The sequence below is a fragment of the Neodiprion pinetum genome, chromosome 5, assembly GCF_021155775.2.
Source record: "Neodiprion pinetum isolate iyNeoPine1 chromosome 5, iyNeoPine1.2, whole genome shotgun sequence".
NCBI lineage: Eukaryota > Metazoa > Arthropoda > Insecta > Hymenoptera > Diprionidae > Neodiprion > Neodiprion pinetum.
This window is the reverse complement of record NC_060236.1, coordinates 1,973,867-1,992,023: the sequence shown is the minus strand read 5'-3', so window position 1 is coordinate 1,992,023 and position 18,157 is coordinate 1,973,867. Positions and strand designations below refer to the sequence as shown.

Sequence of the window (18,157 nt, the reverse complement as noted above, 5' to 3'; positions counted from 1 at the left end):
TACTGCAGCACTGCTGTAGAATCAACTGAATTGAATGTACCTACATAATTTAAACCGATCGACAGATATCTAATCAATGTTTTATCAAGATTATACAATGACAACCTTGATTCGGCTCAAACGCAATACTTACAGACTTTGCAATACCGGTTGTTAACTCTGTTATATTTTCTCTTCTGATTACCTGGGTTTTTCGCCCAAAGTTGCCAATGATGTAATAAGCTCAAGCCTTGCGAATATTTGAATACATACTTTTCAACAACTTTGGAGAGTGCATAAACATTGGACACATTAATAAAATTTTTCGTCCGTTTGTCAGAATTCTGTGCAACAGACTTTAAATCCAATACAATGAAATTCTTTAATACAGAAGTCAAGCTTACTCAATTTTCCAGTTCGATATCATAAGAATGAATTCAATATCTTTGAAATCAATATGCTTATCTTTGGCTGGGAACAAAATGAGAGTCATTGGTATAAGTCACTGTAAATTCTCTGTATAATAAAACACTGTGTATATAATTATATATGTATAATAAATTTACGGAAAATATCACAACTGTTTTTTTTTTTGTATAATCAAAATCGTCACTGTCAGTATAAATCTACCATACCAATTATGAAATTTGTACTCTTGCACGCACATCGATACGTGAAATATTTTTTTAAATTTATTACACAATATGTTGGTGCAAAGTGTATAAGTAGTGACTGAAAAAATTGACGAAAGTGAGGAATTTTTATTTCGAGAAACAATTATTCAATTTGATCGGGGTTTGTTTCATTCAAAAGTATGTAGATCCAGCTTTATCCATACATTTCGTTTATTACAATAAATTAAGATGGAGTATTGTTATTCACTATTAACATAAATCATTTTATTTGCTGACATGTTTGACAGTGCTAACCACATCTAAAAAACGGTTTAACCAATCTACATCAAATTGGGCGACAGTATTCTCGGATAGTTTCTCTTCTTTGCCACGATCCCACTTTTTATTTACACTTCATATTTTTTTTGTCGCTTAATGAATAATTAAAAAGGGTCCTGAATTTTGGAGAAACAATAGATTCTCAACTTTGATAAGTTACAATTTCTTTAATAAAAACGAATGAAAAATAAATCGGGCTATGACAAAGAAGATAGAGTATTCAATAATATTGTCGTCCAATTTGAGGTAAATCGGTTGAGCCATTTTTGGCATCATGAGCACTAAAAAATGTGTCACTGACGGCGAAATGGTCGACATTATTGTCAATAACAATGCTTCCTATCGACTGATCATAATAATGAAAAGATGTAAATCAAATTTAATCTACAGACTTTCGAATAAAATAAACGCCAATTGATTTGAAGAATTGGTCGTCAAGATGTAAATTCCCAAAATTTACACAATTTTTTAGCAGCCTACTCACATATATGTATATATATATATATGTAAATTTTCTTAGTTATATTTACTCGTGATTAATCACGAATCGTGAAATTTCATATTTAATCATTTAATAGGTATGTTCTATCGGGTAATTTTGTTTATCACAACAGATCTTACCGTAGAGATTAAACAGAATTAGAATTATGTAAGTTGAAAAAATAAAGTGCACTTTATTATCTGGTCCACCTGAGGTCTACATCATCAGTATGAATGAAAATGTGAAAGAATAATTTTTAACGCCATGATTTTATTTTTATTGTTAGTTTCTTTGGTACATTCAATATCGGGTCTTTCTCTGATCAACTTAGACTTTGAAAATGTCCGATGCCAGAGTTTCGTTGGCATTCATTGGATTAAAACGAAAATTTTTTTTCAATCAATGCCTTATTTGCACTTCTGTTATTAGCTGTGTTAAAATGACGTATTATTGAAATTGGTCGCATTTGTGGGTAGTCTACTCTCTTGGCAGAATTATATACTATGAAGAAATTTATATGAGCACAGTGATTGTGCAGGGATGCTATAAAATCGCTTCTAATCAACCGAAAATGATGTGAATGTTAGCATAAGCAATCCAGGTAAAAAAATCAGTTTGATCGCCACATGCTATGTCCTTTAAATTTTACTGTAGGGCCAAGGAGATAAATTCACTATAATTCTATCTTCTAAACGATCTAATCATACTAAATCATAAGATTACGGATATATGAAATCGGCATTGAAGTTAAGATGGAACATTTTCACACTCTAGATATCCACAGCCTAGCATGGAAATGTTAGTGCTATCAGAGGTTCAAGTATTAATACTAATGATTATAAATGCAACCCTTTATTTCTCATCCCTGTAACATACGTAATTTGTAGTACAGTCCTTTTTTAGCAACGAGCTCTGTATGCGTTCCACTTTCCACTACAACACCTTGGTCCAATACACATATCTTGTCTGCATCTTGGATAGTAGAAAGTCTGTGTGCGATAGTTATACAAGTTCTACCTTCTTTCGCTTCATCCAGTGCTGCTTGAACAATCTGCACAAGGGTGTAAAGAATAAATAAATGCCATGAATAACCGTATTTTCAGTGAGTATGGCTACAAAATCTTACCTTCTCACTTTCCATATCGAGAGCAGAGGTTGCTTCATCAAGCAAAAGAACTTTGGGATTCCTTATTAAAGCTCTGGCGATAGCTATTCTTTGTTTTTGACCTCCAGAAATCTGTGTACCTTTAGTACCGAGCTTGGTGTCATATCCGAGCGGAAGAGACAGGATGAACTCGTGTATATTGGCTTTTTTAGCGGCGCTGATAATATCTACCATCGGAACTTGTCGTGAATTATCGCCGTAGGCAATGTTTTCGGCAATTGTGCGGGCAAACAACGATGGTTCTTGTGATACTATCCCTAAATTAGATCTCAAGGAAACAAGGGTCACAGATGAAATATCTGTGTTATCCAGTTCCTAAAGAAAAACGCATTACTCATTACCTAAACTTTAACATCAGTTCAACATATCTAATGTTCATATCATTGATTTCTGAAACGTAAGATAACTTACAACAGTGCCTGAATTTGGATCATAAAATCGTTCAAGCAATTGAATAATTGTGCTTTTGCCACATCCACTTGATCCAATTAAGGCAATTGTTTTTCCCGAAGGAACATCAAGATCTAAAGCTTTTAAAATTGTGATTCCTGGTCTAGTCGGATACTCGAATGTAACTGAGTTGTATTCGACTTTACCCATGTCAGTCTGAAAGAGTTTGGGCATGTGAAAAGTCTTGTGAAGTAAAATTTAAGTTGATAAATCAAGTTGCGGATGGTGTGCCCAAAAAAGAATCAAAAACTGATGTTGAACGCTTCTAAAATATGCTCACCTGCTTCGTTTCTTGGGGGTTAGCTGGATCCACGATCTTTGGTTTTCTGTTAAATAGCGCAAAAACTTTGGCAGCTGCAATTAAACCCTTTTGGTAATCTGGTGCGAAGGCTGATGCATTAGCGACCATCACTGTGCCCATGATGAGAGCTTGGGCAACCCTTTTTGAAAATAAATAATTGATCGGATACGTTACGAATATATCAAATCAAATAAAGACGTGTACCATTCAAGTTTCTCAGTGACTTGTTGACTCACTTGAAAACTATGGGATAGTCTAGTCCTTCGTTATTAATTAGCGTCCCGCCATACCACATAACAACAGCAAACGCATATAAAACAATAGACCTGGCACAGGCAAATACCAAAGCACGATAGTGGGTATTTCTTTTAGCAAGTTGGAAAGATGGATTCATTGCCTCTGCATATGCCAGCTGGAAAGTTTCCTCCCTTCCAAGTCCAGCGACTGTACGAATGTTGGTCACTGCTTCAACCGCAATCTAGAAGAACGAATACAACTTCAAAGTGAAAAAAAGGATAAATCATTAGTTGAAATTATAAACCATAGAATATTTTACAGAGAATCAAACCCAGCAAAATTTTGCAGCTAGGCTAGGAAAGGAGTATTATACTATTGTCTAATATACCTTTGTAGAATCTTCCAAGGATTTCTGATACTTCAGAGCTTCGTGTGCCATCATGATACCTTGCATATAAATAGTAGCGAGAATAAATGGCATAAATGCAAGACCAACCAGTCCCAATCGCCACTCATAATACATGGAAATGGTCAGACCGAGCGTGATTGTACTGACTGACTGTATTAGGACACCGATTCGCTGTCCAGTTGCACCTTGTATAGCAGCAGCTTCGCCAGATAGTTTTGCACACAGAGATCCAGTTCCATTATTAGTATCGTCAAACCAAGCCATTTCTTGCTTTAACATTGCACCGAAAGCTAACTCACGCATACGCATCGTTAGTCGTTCACCAGCGAAGTCAAAAAGAAATATCTACAATGTTTAGTTTCATCATCATAGATGTAAATTGAAGTTTTCTTATAAATTAAGTAGATCAAACTAAAATCAATGTTATTCAGTGACATTAGTCGGAATCAGATCATATTGAAATCGAGAATAATTTACCTGTATGAAAGTTACAATCCCAATTGCGAAACCAATACCTACGAAGTATAGACAATAAACGTTGGATTCGCTTCTAATTTGCTCAGTATCAGAATATGATAAAACCTGTAATAATCAATTCATGAATACCAATGAGTTTGCTTTTAAGGTAAGTCATAATCGCATACATGATTCTTACTCCGATTATATCACCAAACAGGATAGCAAATACTGGTGGAGCACAGCCGACAATAATAGATGCCAAACATGCGATAATAATATAATGAATTTCAGGCATGTTATATTTTATAACGTTCCTGATGGAGATGTTCCCTGTGTCTATAGCTTCTGTTTCAAAATCCTATAAAATATGATCAACAACAACGAGAATTATCAATGCTTATGTACAGAAACTTATCATTTAAGGAGACTGAATTATACTAGGTAATAACCGATACTGAGTAAGGTTCGTTATTGTACAACTTGAAGAAAGAAAACCCACCTTTACATTCGTAACAATTTTTTGATCATCTTCGTCATCACTGTCGTTATCCTTTGCATAACTGAGTAAGATATTTGCCCCGTCAGCTTCTTCGCTTTCATATATCTAAAGTAGTAAAGCACTGATAAATCTTGTAAAATAATTGACAGGAAGATGACAAAAGTATCATTAATCTCATAAAGTATATAATAGTGTAAGGTATTTATCAGCATTTCGCTAGTTTCAATTATCTGGGCTATAACACGAGACTCACTTGCGTAGTAACAAGTTCATAGTAATGTTTTTTGAATGCCATTAATTCATTGTGATTCCCTTGCTCTACCACTAAGCCTTTAGAAAGTACAATAATTTTATCTGCACTTCTTATTGTAGATAGTCTGTGCGCTACAATAATTGTAGTTCTTCCTTCACTTGCCTGAAATGGTATAACGTTGAAATATTACACTTATTTTTAAATGAATCATGCTTTCATCTTATAATATACAGATCAAGTAATGGTATTTTCTCTACTTTGAATCAGATTTTGTTGCACAGTATAATGTCGCAACCATTTACACATAGAAAATAAATTGAATTACCTTATCAAGTGCAGCTTGTACTTTTGCTTCACTGCGTGTATCTAGAGCCGATGTAGCTTCGTCAAGGAGCAAGATCTTTGGGTTTCGTACAATCGCTCTGGCTATTGCGATTCTTTGTTTTTGTCCACCTGAAATTTGAGCTCCCCTTTCACCAACCAATGTATCATATCCCTGAAACCAACAGAAGCTTAAATTCCAATTTTAAGTCAAAATTCAATTGAATTGAGACTTAGTATGTATGAGACATCTTGCAACATTTACCTTGTGCAATTTTATGATGAAATCATGAGCGTTTGCCTTCTTAGCTGCAGCAGTAATCTCTTCGTCAGTCGCATCAATTTTTCCATAACGAATATTCTCAGCAATAGTTGTACCAAATAGCACAGGCTCCTGACCAACAACTCCTATGTTACTTCTCAACCATGACACATTCAGATCTTTCAAGTCATGCCCATCCAAGAGAATCTGAAAGATAAACGTCTTTAAATTTTTAAGAACTGCACAGACAAAGTTCCTAATATGACGATATTGGAGTGCAAACTTACTTGCCCCTCGGACGGATCGTAGAATCTTTGTAAAAGCTGAATACAAGTTGATTTACCGCATCCTGATCCACCTACTAATGCCACAGTCTCTCCAGGATTGATCCTGAGGTTTAAACTCTTCAATACCTATTATTAAGACTTTCAGTATATACAGTTGTACCATAGCGTAAATGTTGTCATTGAATGAAGAATTTTGTCCGAGCTAATGATAACAAACCTCAACATTTGGTCTCGAAGGATATTTGAAAAGAACATTTTTAAACACGATTTGTCCATTTATCTCCATTGGTTTATTACCATCATTTGACAAGCTGTTAATAGAAGAGTTTCTCTCAATAACAGCAAAAATTTTAGAACCTGCTGCCTTAGCGGTTCCAAAAGCGTCAATAAATGGCGAAGCTGTTCCGAAGTTTTGGCAACCCATCAGGATGGCAAAGAATATCTGTGAAGTTTTTCATGAACCTTCAGACTGTTAAACAAATGTGGCTTATTAAAGCAACTTACTGTGATCATATTAGCAGCATTATAAGTTTGTTCACTCTCATCAAGATCTCTTTCTTCGATAACAAGTCCAACGCCAAACCAAAATGATAATGCATAGTTAGAATATATGAAGATCCACGATAATCCAAACCCCAGGCCAGAAAAAAAACCTTTCTTTACGTTGTTATAATACGCATACGACAAATTTTCGGCATATCTTTTGAGTTCTAGCTTTTGCCCTCCAAATGCAACCACAGTGCGCATTGCTGATAGTACTTCTTCAGCAATTGTTCCTGCTTTGGCGTACGCTTCAATTTCGTGGCGGGACAACCGAGAAGTTATCTAAACAATGTTCACATATATGTAATTTTATTTTGAAGGTAGAATAAAGTATTATAAAAGTTATCATTTATATATATATAACTACGGAATAAAGAGCAGTATTAAAATACTATAAGACAATTGTAGTTTTCGCAGAATACCAAAGAAAACTTGGCAATATTATTCTGATATCTTATAACACATATCCTGCGATAAGTGAAATATAGTCGTGTTTTAGATTATGTGAATTTTGTGTATTATGCCGATGGAAAAATGTTAGATTTAATCTGTTATTCATATGATAACTCCAATCAATACTTAAGTTCAGATAAGCTGCAAAACGTGCTTGAGTTATGCCATGTAACGTAATATGTGATACAGTGCAAGACGAAAAGACAAAATTGGGTCAGTGGAGAAAGTTTATCAGTGTCAAATTGCCTGTGAAAACTAAATTGGAATATTTACCCTCATAATTGTCTCCATTATTAGGACTGCGATAGGGAATGTGACGAGACAGACTAGAGCGAGTGCCCATCCCCTTACAAATCCTAGTACAAAGCAGCTCACAACAGAACTCATATTGTGGATGAACATAACGGCCTTTTCCGAGATTCCATCTTCTAGTTTAGTTATATCCCTTTTAAAACATTATATATAAGTTGTGATATCAATAATAGCAAAGATTGACTCTATCAACTAATAGTTTGTAACGGTACTCACTCTGCCAATCTGCTTGCTATATCGCTACTTGGGTTTAAGTCATACCATGAAACCTCTTGATGCAAAGCAGATTGAAAGTACATGTTCCGGATTCGGTATATCTGACGTTGCCCAACGTAATTGTAGATAACAATGCTCACATAAGAAAATATTAGCAAGAAAGTAGCGACACTGACGTTCCCTATCGAAAATAATATAACTGCATCCATGAGCCCTGTGGAATCAGCAGTTAGCGTTGCATCTACCACTGCTCCGACGAGCTGGCCAAATAGCAGTGTATTAATTGGTGCACAACATCCAGTGGCGATGGCACAAATGCCACCAATAATGAGAAGAAACTTGTCCAAAGCATTAGTGTATCTGTACTGTAAAAGAAAATCCGACATGTATAGAGATACCTAGTCATTCAATAGTCTGACTGAATTATTAGTGGGAGGCTAATTCGTAATGAGAATCAATATAAAATTATGTCAATTAATAAAATCTGCCAATGAACTCCGATTATTCGCTATCTTCTTGATAAAATTTACCCGCAATAAGGAACCTCATTCTAATTACATTGGCACTTTAGCAGTTTATTTAGAGGGTAAATTTTACCAGGGAGGTGGAACAACCAAGTCATAGTAAATAAAATACTTACCAACTTGTAATATGGAATTGGTCGGTATTTTGTGGGTTTCGTTAACTCTGTTGTTTGGCTGAAAATTAATGTGTAAAAACGTAAGTACAATGTATAAAGTAATACAAGCTTTTAATTATTATTCAAAATAACTGACCTTTTCTCAGTTCCATCAATTGTGTGTTCGTTAATTCGAAACCCTGTTATTTTAATGGGATCTGTGTTAGGAAATTCAGTTGCACGTTTTTCATCTGGCAGAGTTAGTTTCAATTTTTTAGAACTCTTCATGATTGTTTTGTGAATGTCGACTGACACTATACAAAGTTATATTATACGAGATATTCCAAGCAACACGTGTCATATCAGTACACTATCAAGATATAGAAAAATAACTTTGTCAATTTATAGTCAGAAACATAAGCTTATCAGAATGTAGTAAGTGACTTGCTGAATTAAGATTATCAGATATGATCAGTTTTGTAGCAAAATATCTGTCTGACAAAAATGTTTAATTCACTTCTTTCATTTTCCTTTAACTTCAATTTTTTATTTATAAAACATTTTAAAATAATTTTTCTCAAGTTTTCTTATTTAGTAATATGCCCATAAATTTAAAAAAAACGACCTTGATACGAAATATTACCAGTTCCAGAACTTGCTTTCTCATAAATGTATTAGGGGTATTAGAGTTATTATCATTGATCGTAAGCCTACGAAAATTTCCAGGCTAATCAGACCTCAGCATAACTGCCAACATTGTTCACAGCTGCCGATTTTCAGTTCACGTATCTCGAGTTAAAATACGACCAAATTTACAGCAAAATTCGAAGTTTATTTTAATAAGTATACGAGTAAATATATGTACCGTATTGTTCAGAGTACAAGCCAACCCCCAATTCTAAGACAGTATTTGAGGGAGTTTTTCTTAGTTAACTACATATAAGACGAGGACGATCTTGGCGGATGCTAACAAAAAAAAAAAAAAAACCTCGGGGTATATTCGGAACAATACCGTATTTATAAATGGTACAATATATTCGAGCACATAGAGCAAAGATCGTGGAATATTGGTGATCAATTAAAAATATTCATTAGAGTAGCAATATTCATGGGACACTTATATAAATTAACTTAATATATTGATAACATTAAACCGAATCAGCATTGCATAAATTGTACAAACCGCTGTTACAAGCTCGGTATAGTGAAAATAACAATAATAACAATAATAATAATAATAATAATAATACCTTACAATAACGTTTCAACATTTAAGTAATCGAAACTTGGGCTAAAAATTTATGCCTTGCCCATGTTGGAAAGTTCTTTAATTTGCGCGATCAGATGATTGTTGTAGCTTTTAATATCCAGCGGCGTCACATTCACTACGGTGGACTTCAATCTGTTCTCATCCTGTAAAAACAAATGGCATCTAGGCTTAGGTGCTGAAAAACAGTTGTTCCAATTTAGAACTGGATAAAAATTATATTTGGTATCCTGAAAAAGTAACCTACAAATTTGAATGGAAGCTGAATGACTTACGCTATAGTTTTCCATTTTTACTCTCAATTTGAGAAGGAAAGTTTTGAAAGCAGATTCACCGAACTTTTCAAGAAACGCTTCATCATCATTATCCTTCAATTCACCAATTTCTTGTGCCGTCATTCCCAAAATCTTTTCAGCCTCCTCATTGAACGCGGTTACCCATTGGTTGTCTGTCCAGTCTGCGAGATTGATCTGAGACAAGAATATTCATGATTTAGTCACAAGACTGCACTCTTAGAAATTGACACACTAATATTGTATTTGATACTCACACTGGCCAGCAGTCGATATTTGAAGTTTGGATAGTTCCTGTTACACTTTTCACAACGATACATTTCATTGGACTGATCGATAAGCTGTTGTATGAAAAAAAAAAATTATTGTTGGGCTACATTTGGGTACGTTATTCTTTCACTGAGGCATTTGTTTCAAAGTGTGACATTTTTAAGGGCAATTTTTCCAGATGTGCGCGCTTCATCAGTATCACGAGTTACTTACTTTTTTTTTACAGTCATCGGTCGGGCACGCTTTGTAAAGAGAGTTTTCGGTCCTTATCATATTGATAGTTGCCTTGACGATGAAGTAGTCGGGAGTTTCTCTGCAGCCCAGCTGCATGTCTTTAGCCTCCTTGAACGTCAACCACGGACCATTCATTCCCCCACTGCCACCGCCCAACCCCTTAGAAATGGTATGCACATTCTCTGTGCATCCAGTTGTGTTGTACCAACCACGGAGCCTAATAAGTAACAATGATATTCATTCAAACTGTCTCATTGTGTGCAAATCTGTTGCTATGAGAATCGGAAGATTGATAGTTTGTACCTATGAGCTTCGGGAATGTCTGGGTCAATCTGGAGCACTGACGAGTTAAGGGTAGACAGAGATTTTCCACCATTAAATTCGGCAAGACGTGCACCTTTCACGGCAACAACAGGATTAGAAGATCCATCAAACTCGTCCGCCTGGGTTCCCCATAATGTGAGAGTAACCTGAATTGAATAAGATGTGACAATTAGTCAGTTTTACTAGGTATGTTGAACTTGTGGTGATATGCTAGAAATTCTTCTGGTACCATTGTATTGCTTTCGTCAACAAGATTGACATCCCTCTTCTTAAGCTCTTTTCTTGTAGTCCTCGCAACTACAGTTGTGATATCACTACAAGATTTGCAAACGCCAAGCACATCTAGAAAAAAGAATATACCAGTACGAGTAAAAAAATATTTGATGTCTCATTTCTTAACACAGGCCCGTAAATGGGAATAACAAAAACATACCAATTATTGCATTCGGCTCCTTCCCATCAATTTCACTGATTGGTGCAAAATCGTACTTCACTGTTGGGATCTCGTCAGAATCGTCGTGACAAGGAACAACCTCTGTTTCGGATGTCATTGTCATCTCGTATTCATTTTTCAAATTACTGAATTGCTTGTTCGCTGGCTTCAGTTGACAACGTGAAATGTAGTAAATTTTGCCAAACTAGTAAGAAAGAAAAACTTGATAAAAAAAATTTGAATAATTTTAACACAATATTACATTACTATAACAACTGATATTAATCACAAGTTAATGCGTAGTCACAAGTAGTCACAAATGATTGCATGAAAATGAGTTAATCTGAACATACCTCGATCATGTTGTAAAATTTGTCACATTGATCTCTGAATGCAGTGCAGCGAATCTCGCCAGTCTCATCGACTAAATCCATAGAAAAGAGGGAACCTTCGCCACGTGCATTGCTCCACGTTTTTATAGCTGACTTATTGGCTACTCTAGCTCTGATTACCCACCTGTTAAGTAAATACACAACTTTCAATTTGTAGTTGCATATTTTTTACACCACAAAAACTAAAACTGCTAAATGACATGATTACCTGTTTTGATAAGGACTCAGGGCTTCTATCGGTGTAGTTGAGATACCAGCACCAGAGGATACTGAATCATTAAGATAAGATTGCTGCTGTCGTCCAGGACGAACTATTAAAAGTGAGATTTATATATAATTTTCCCAAATGACCACAAATTCAGTTAAAAAAAAAATAAAATAGTGTTTCGCCATAGCATAACATAAGAATAGAAAGGTTAATTAAAAAGAAATAAGTAAATATGAATCTTTTAGTGTTTAACAGTATCAAAATAGTATTTAATTAAGATTGGATAATACCGACGATTCTGATTCATGCAATAACATAAGTGTTTTTCACGGTTTACCAGAATTTGAGGAATTATTAGTTTTTGGTACAGGCGCTGCTGATCGGGCAGCAGGAGTAGAATCTCCGTTCTGTACATTGCCGTCTTGCTGGGTAGGATTTCCTATTTTGCAGCCCACTTCAGTGCCCGGAATCTTAACGTCAATGTTGAGTATGACCATCACTCTCCTGATTGATTAAATAGTAAACCGAAATTCAGAAAAAACATCAGCAATCCATGAAAAAATATGTCCGACGATTCTAATAAAAAAAACTAGTGATATAGAACATGTAACACTTGTTTTCCTGTGAACTTACTTCTGTGTTCCTGAATTGTTGATCATACTAATTGCGTATCGATTAACTTGGCACACGGAAAACTCTGTCAGTTGGTCGTTGGTAATCAGCGAGTTTAGCTGCGTAGCCAACATCGCGTATGAGTTAATTCTTTTGCCATCTGAAACTAGGAGGCGATAGCGCTCCTGAGTGCTCGCCGATTGCAGCTTTTTGTGTCCCTGAAAGAAAAGTATTATGACGAAACAAGAATTTCCAGAAATAGTAGATAGAACAGGGGAAGTTTGAAAACAAAATATTAAACATCTGAAACAACGAAGGCGCTTTACTTCAAGGATGTATCATAATAGTTAAAAGAATAATTCAATCTCAATTGTATTAGAATGAAATGAAGTATGTGGATTAAGCGACTGTTCGATCGTTATTATTTTGGAGTATTGGTGGATTGATGCTTCAGCGTGACTGTTGGCAGATGGTTAACAATGAAATTGTTTTATGTGTATCCAGTGTATGAATCACGTATAATATTGAATGGATCTGCTCACCAATATCTGTAAAATCGGCTTTTCGACCTCGACACCGTTCATGATTTGCTGTGGGAAAAAATTCATTGACATGAACGATTATTACACGAATATGTTAATAAGATACGTCAGGAAACTTACGTCCAAGGCTCCTTCACTAAGTTCGTACATTTTTCCGGGATAACGAGAAGCGGTCACCTGTTCAATTCTCAAAAAATATCTCTGAAAGTTTGAAGAACCGTGACGCGGAGTAGGAGATTTACTTGCTCAGTGTCATTAAAACGTAAAGGAAGTGAGGTTGGTGAAGCGTGCCTCGAAGACACCGGACAAGTTGTTTCGCGCCAAACAATGAAATAACAAGGATTCCTTGTTCCTCATTTCACATTTCATAGACCTTCCTCGACAGAATAAGGAGTCTTATTGGCCTCCTTCTTTCAAGGCAGATCTCGAGCTTCCTTGAGGAAACCTTCGGCACTGCGATTGGCTGTTTCGTTTCATGTAGCCAACGCTTGCGCTTGCGCTTGGCATCTGTGCACTTATGACCCGTATGACGCGATCACAGCCAGTTTACAGGTCAACTTCTTTGAGGTTATACACTCTCATCAGCAGTTTTACCACTATAAGCAATCACATATCCCTAAATATGTCTTCCTTCTGGAAGGGAGAGCCAAGTTGTGACTATGAAACGAGGACGCCTCGAGATTCAAGGAAGCCTTCATCAAGGCGTTCTTTATCCTTGAGATAAGGAAGGACTATGAATGCGGGTGTTAGCTCCCAGTGCTGTCAACAATCTCTTATTTCTTTTGCACTGCTGAATTCGGGAGTAGCTGTATCTCTATTATAGGAAGTTTTTAGCCCTGCCAGCTAATTTCGGGAATGAATAGCCAACGGTTTCGCATTCGCTATTACATATAACTATGTGTTGCAGTAAAACGCCGCTTGACTGTTGATTTCCGGTTCCACATCGGTTTCCCCTTGATTAACGCAAATCATTGACATCAATTGTGGCCGGCTAGATATTTGTTGGTTATATTCATCATATTTACAAAAAGAATGAAACTACGGACTGTCTAGTGCGTAAAGAATCCTCCTGATATTAATTTCCCACGTATATTAAATTAGATCTACTGTTTGACACGATGGGCGAGCTAGTACAGTACTTAAATAAAATAAAAATACCCCAGCGGGGAGACAAAATATATAAAGATGAATGTGTTTTCTCGTTTGACACACCAGTGAGTTTCATATTTTATTCTGTCGCACTGTACCTCTCATTTTTCCGAATCAAGTCTAATCGTATAAATTCTATACAAGGAATCGCCGAATGGACTCTACCTCAATCTTACAACATATTTGGGACTAGGTCAGGATCATGTCGATGCTTACTATCAAAAAACCAATAACCCTGTATTTCTTCGCTTGAAGAGATCAAAAAAAGAAGTAAGTATGCTTCCTTTACTTGTTTTCAATTATAGCTTACCATACGTCAGTTACATTCTGCAAAATTTATTCCAAAATGTTACGGCTAAGTTCTCAAGGCATAACGTATAAGTCTCTCTCTAAATATATTTACGAGAGTCGTTGAATGCAGTGGAAACAGATGGTGAAACAACAATTAAAAATATACTTCTGGATACTGACATTTATGGCACTTATTTTTCCAACTATTTATCTATAACGTATTACAGATACCTGCCGAGCAGCAAGGGGATGGTCCTGAGAAAAAAATAACCCGTTTAGCGATCGGGGTTGTGGGAGGATTCACACCGGATACTAAAAAATACGAGTATGACGAATCCTACGAGATTGTTATATTGCCCAATTATGTAACAATACCGTATCCTAAGGATGATTTGCCTGAACAAGTATGTGCTATATTAAGTAGTGCGGAAATAAGCAGTATCCAGTGAAGAATTTAAATCAATCGTTAAATTATTCGCCAGGTTAAAACTGCCATAAAATCTCTATTGGAAGCAGAGTCTGCCTCAAAGTTAGCAGAAACAGAAGCCTTAGCTGGAACTTGGGACGGAGAAGCGAGAATAGTTTCAAAGTAATAGACAAAACTGACGAAATTGATAATGTTGGCTTTACATGTACTGAATTATTATTACCAAGGCTAAACCAGGTTATTTTTTCATTATCCAGGCATGCGGCAAATTTAAAACAGTTGGGCAATGGAAAGAAGATTCCTCCAAGCGGCTGGAAATGTGAGAACTGTGATTTGACCACAAACCTATGGCTCAATTTAACCGATGGGTCAATACTCTGCGGGCGGAAGTTTTATGACGGAACTGGTGGGAATGATCATGCCATTGAACACTATCGCACCACAGGCCACCCTTTGGCTGTTAAGCTCGGAACAATCACCAAAGAAGGAAAAGGGGATGTTTTTTCTTACGATGAAGATGACATGGTTGAAGATCCGCATCTTATCACGCATCTAGCACACTGGGGCATCAATATTACCCATATGGAGAAGACTGATAAATCTATGGTCGAATTAGAGTTGGACCTTAATCAGAAATTTGATGAATGGGTAGCACTTCAGGAGGCTGCGAGCAAATTAACTGCTATTTACGGCCCTGGATACACGGGACTCGTTAATTTGGGTAATTCCTGTTACCTGAATAGCGTCATGCAGATGGTGTTCACTATACCTGACTTTATAAAAAGGTACATTCTTCACCATAAACTCCTAGTCTGTCGAATTCGTTCTCTTTGACAAATTTGTTTACTGTGTGCTCTGTTGTACGATTACAGATATGTTGAGGGAGCTCCGCAACTTTTTCAACAGTCTGGCAATGATCCTGCAAACGATTTTAATACACAAATGTAAGTTTTGCAAAGTATGCTTCGTTGATCATGCCCAATAGTTATCACTAAACAATACAAGATATCTTTGGAAGTACGCATACATAACGAAGCAATGTTATCAGGGCAAAATTAGGAGTGGGTCTAGTCTCTGGGAAGTACTCTGTTCAGCCGCCGTCTGGCTCGGAAGACGAACGACGCCAAGGCATACCTCCGAGAATGTTCAAGACTCTTGTCGGTCGTAGTCATCCGGACTTTTCAACCAACCATCAGCAAGATGCACAAGAATTTTTCCTCCGGCTGATAGATCTTTTAGATGTAATTATTAGATCATTACAAAATCTGTAACCAGAGCACACTTTTTTTAATAATCGAATCATTAAGTAACTTTCTGTTGAGTAGCGCAATAGCCGTCATCAAGCCAATCCTGCAGATTGCTTTAAATTTAAAGTGGAGGAAAGATATCAATGTGGAGGATCTGGCAAAGTTAAGTACACTCATCGTCCCGAATATTTGCTGCCACTTCCCATACCGCTCAAAGCAGCTGTAAATCAGGTACGATTTTATGACAATTTTTTGTCTATCACGCTATTGTTGCGATCCATGAACCGCTAGTTTCGTGTTCACAGGAAGAAGTCGCTGCTTTTGAGGCAAAGAAAAAGGAAGTAGAAGCAAAGGGTCAAAAGATGGATTCCAACAGCATCGTCAGACCTCGAATAAAACTTTCATCGTGTCTGGAGATGTTCACCCAGCCTGAAATTGTAGAACAATTTTATAGTACAGCTCTAAACCAGAAAACAAATGCATGCAAGTACGGTCTATTTTTTAGAAAACATTTATCTAGCTTATTTTATACTTTGTTCGCACAAACGTACATAACTTTTTTTAAACAATGGCACTGATAAGATGAACTACTTTCACAGGGTCACGAGTCTCGCAAGTTTTCCGGATTACTTGGTTATTCATCTAAAAAAATTCACCCTGAGAGAAGATTGGATCCCCATTAAATTGGACGTTGCTATCGAGATGCCAGATCAGTTGGATTTAAGTATGCTTCGTGGGCTGGGATTACAAAGTGGAGAAGAATTGCTACCGGAACTTGCCGGCTCTGAACCGCCACCTCCTGTTTTCGATGAAGCCATTCTCGAACAGTTGAAGGATATGGGTTTTCCACCAGAAGCTTGCAAGAGATCGTTATTCTTCACGGAAAATCGAGGCTTGGAAGCCGCAACTAACTGGCTCATGGAGCATATCCTAGATTCCGATTTTGCAGATCCATTTGTGCCTCCGGGTATCGACATGAAGGCAGGCAAGTAATTCTGTGAAATTTCAAAATGATTAATTACGTTATGAAACATTGGCATGGTGAATTATTCAGTAGTTGTAAAAAGAAATGAGCGTGTCGAAAAGCCAAGAGATTTGAATTAATGAAATCTCTAATTTTAGGAAAAACGGACTTCAAACCGAACGAAGAAGCCCTCCAAATGGTGATGAGCATGGGTTTCACCAAAGAACAAGCAACTAAGGCTTTGAAAGCAACCGATAACAATCTCGAACGCGCAGCAGACTGGATTTTCAGTCACCAAGCAGAACTGGATGCTCCTGACACAGAAGAAGGTCCGGTGCAGGATGCTGCGTTTAGAGATGGAAATGAACGTGAGTTATGCATTAATCATGACTTAAAGTATCGAGTCAAATATTAAATTTTCATTTTGATTCAGGATACAAATTAGTTGGTTTCATTTCTCATATGGGTACCTCAACTATGGTTGGCCACTACGTTTGTCATTTGCTGAAAGATAATCGCTGGGTAATATTCAACGATGAAAAGGTGAGCGTTATGTCTTCTGAGACATTTCTTTTGTATGCTACCAAAATCATAATGTGCAGCGCATTTCATTGAGTTGTATCTACATTCCAGGTTGCACTATCTGAAAATCCACCAAAGGAATTGGGCTACTTATACCTGTATCAACGTATCGAATAGAAATTTGAATGGGCATGTTTTGTAAAAACTTTTTATCGTACACCAAAATTTAACAATAAAATAAAAATCTAAATCATGTCAACGCATTCTTTCATTATTCATTATCTAATTCGTTTAATTTGTACGTTTTATTGAACTTGATGATGTATCCTGCACAGAAATTATATGCGAATCATCGTTTATACACTTACTAACAATTTTTCGTCCTCTTAATTTAAAGACTAAAGTATAGCAGAAAACTTTTTTACTTAATTATTTATTAAGGCACGTATAACAGTACATAGAAATCTGTATTAGAAAAAAATATCTTCAAATATTGACATCAGTTGTATTATCAATACTCGTGGTTGAAACTTCACATAAAATCGAGCGAATAAAATTCATGATTGTGTAATAGTAATTGGGGAAAACGTTTCGAAAATTGTAAATGCTTAAAATTTCAAATCTGAAGTTAGGTATATCCTTTCGTCAGATTGGCCGTAGTAAAAACAGTTTTAAGTTTCAACATCACTGACAGTGCATGTATAGTGGTGCAGTTTCTGTTAAAAAGTAGGAATTGAATTACTGCGTCTTCGTGGTAAGTCAGAATTTCTTTTCCCCACTTTG

At 36.3% G+C, this 18,157-nt stretch overlaps 3 protein-coding genes across 4 annotated transcripts; 1 reads left to right on the top strand and 2 right to left on the bottom strand.

Annotated features, from left to right (window-relative positions):
- Window positions 1–2,249: 2,249 nt before the first annotated feature.
- LOC124219128 (ATP-dependent translocase ABCB1-like) lies at window positions 2,250–7,923 on the bottom strand. The gene is made up of 17 exons (XM_046626307.2): window positions 7,581–7,923; window positions 7,326–7,497; window positions 6,561–6,881; window positions 6,274–6,498; window positions 6,057–6,182; window positions 5,773–5,976; window positions 5,512–5,682; window positions 5,187–5,348; window positions 4,934–5,038; window positions 4,631–4,792; window positions 4,453–4,557; window positions 3,955–4,320; window positions 3,566–3,807; window positions 3,309–3,468; window positions 2,990–3,184; window positions 2,540–2,893; window positions 2,250–2,464 (listed from the first exon to the last, which is right to left on the bottom strand). Exons 1-17 carry the CDS (start codon window positions 7,787–7,789, stop codon window positions 2,273–2,275), a joined length of 3,471 nt encoding a protein of 1,156 aa, XP_046482263.2. The 5' UTR covers window positions 7,790–7,923; the 3' UTR covers window positions 2,250–2,272.
- Window positions 7,924–9,010: 1,087 nt separating this feature from the next.
- Window positions 9,011–13,218, bottom strand: RpA-70 (replication protein A 70). The gene is made up of 13 exons (XM_046626332.2): window positions 12,895–13,218; window positions 12,775–12,822; window positions 12,254–12,450; window positions 11,958–12,124; window positions 11,621–11,723; window positions 11,374–11,536; window positions 11,021–11,225; window positions 10,817–10,929; window positions 10,567–10,733; window positions 10,243–10,480; window positions 10,017–10,100; window positions 9,742–9,936; window positions 9,011–9,612 (listed from the first exon to the last, which is right to left on the bottom strand). Exons 1-13 carry the CDS (start codon window positions 12,922–12,924, stop codon window positions 9,499–9,501), a joined length of 1,824 nt encoding a protein of 607 aa, XP_046482288.1. The 5' UTR covers window positions 12,925–13,218; the 3' UTR covers window positions 9,011–9,498.
- Window positions 13,219–13,681: 463 nt separating this feature from the next.
- Window positions 13,682–17,627, top strand: Usp5 (ubiquitin specific protease 5). Of its 2 annotated transcripts, none has more exons than XM_046626321.2 (13): window positions 13,682–13,988; window positions 14,068–14,193; window positions 14,457–14,618; window positions 14,697–14,803; window positions 14,899–15,426; window positions 15,514–15,585; window positions 15,690–15,882; window positions 15,967–16,119; window positions 16,194–16,375; window positions 16,488–16,873; window positions 17,011–17,220; window positions 17,286–17,395; window positions 17,486–17,627. In XM_046626321.2, exons 1-13 carry the CDS (start codon window positions 13,893–13,895, stop codon window positions 17,549–17,551), a joined length of 2,391 nt encoding a protein of 796 aa, XP_046482277.1. In that variant the 5' UTR covers window positions 13,682–13,892; the 3' UTR covers window positions 17,552–17,627. The 2 variants fall into 2 exon arrangements, with proteins under 2 accessions (XP_046482277.1, XP_046482276.1); XM_046626320.2 differs by having other exon boundaries at window positions 13,683–13,988; window positions 14,442–14,618.
- The last annotated feature ends 530 nt before the right edge of the window (window positions 17,628–18,157 follow it).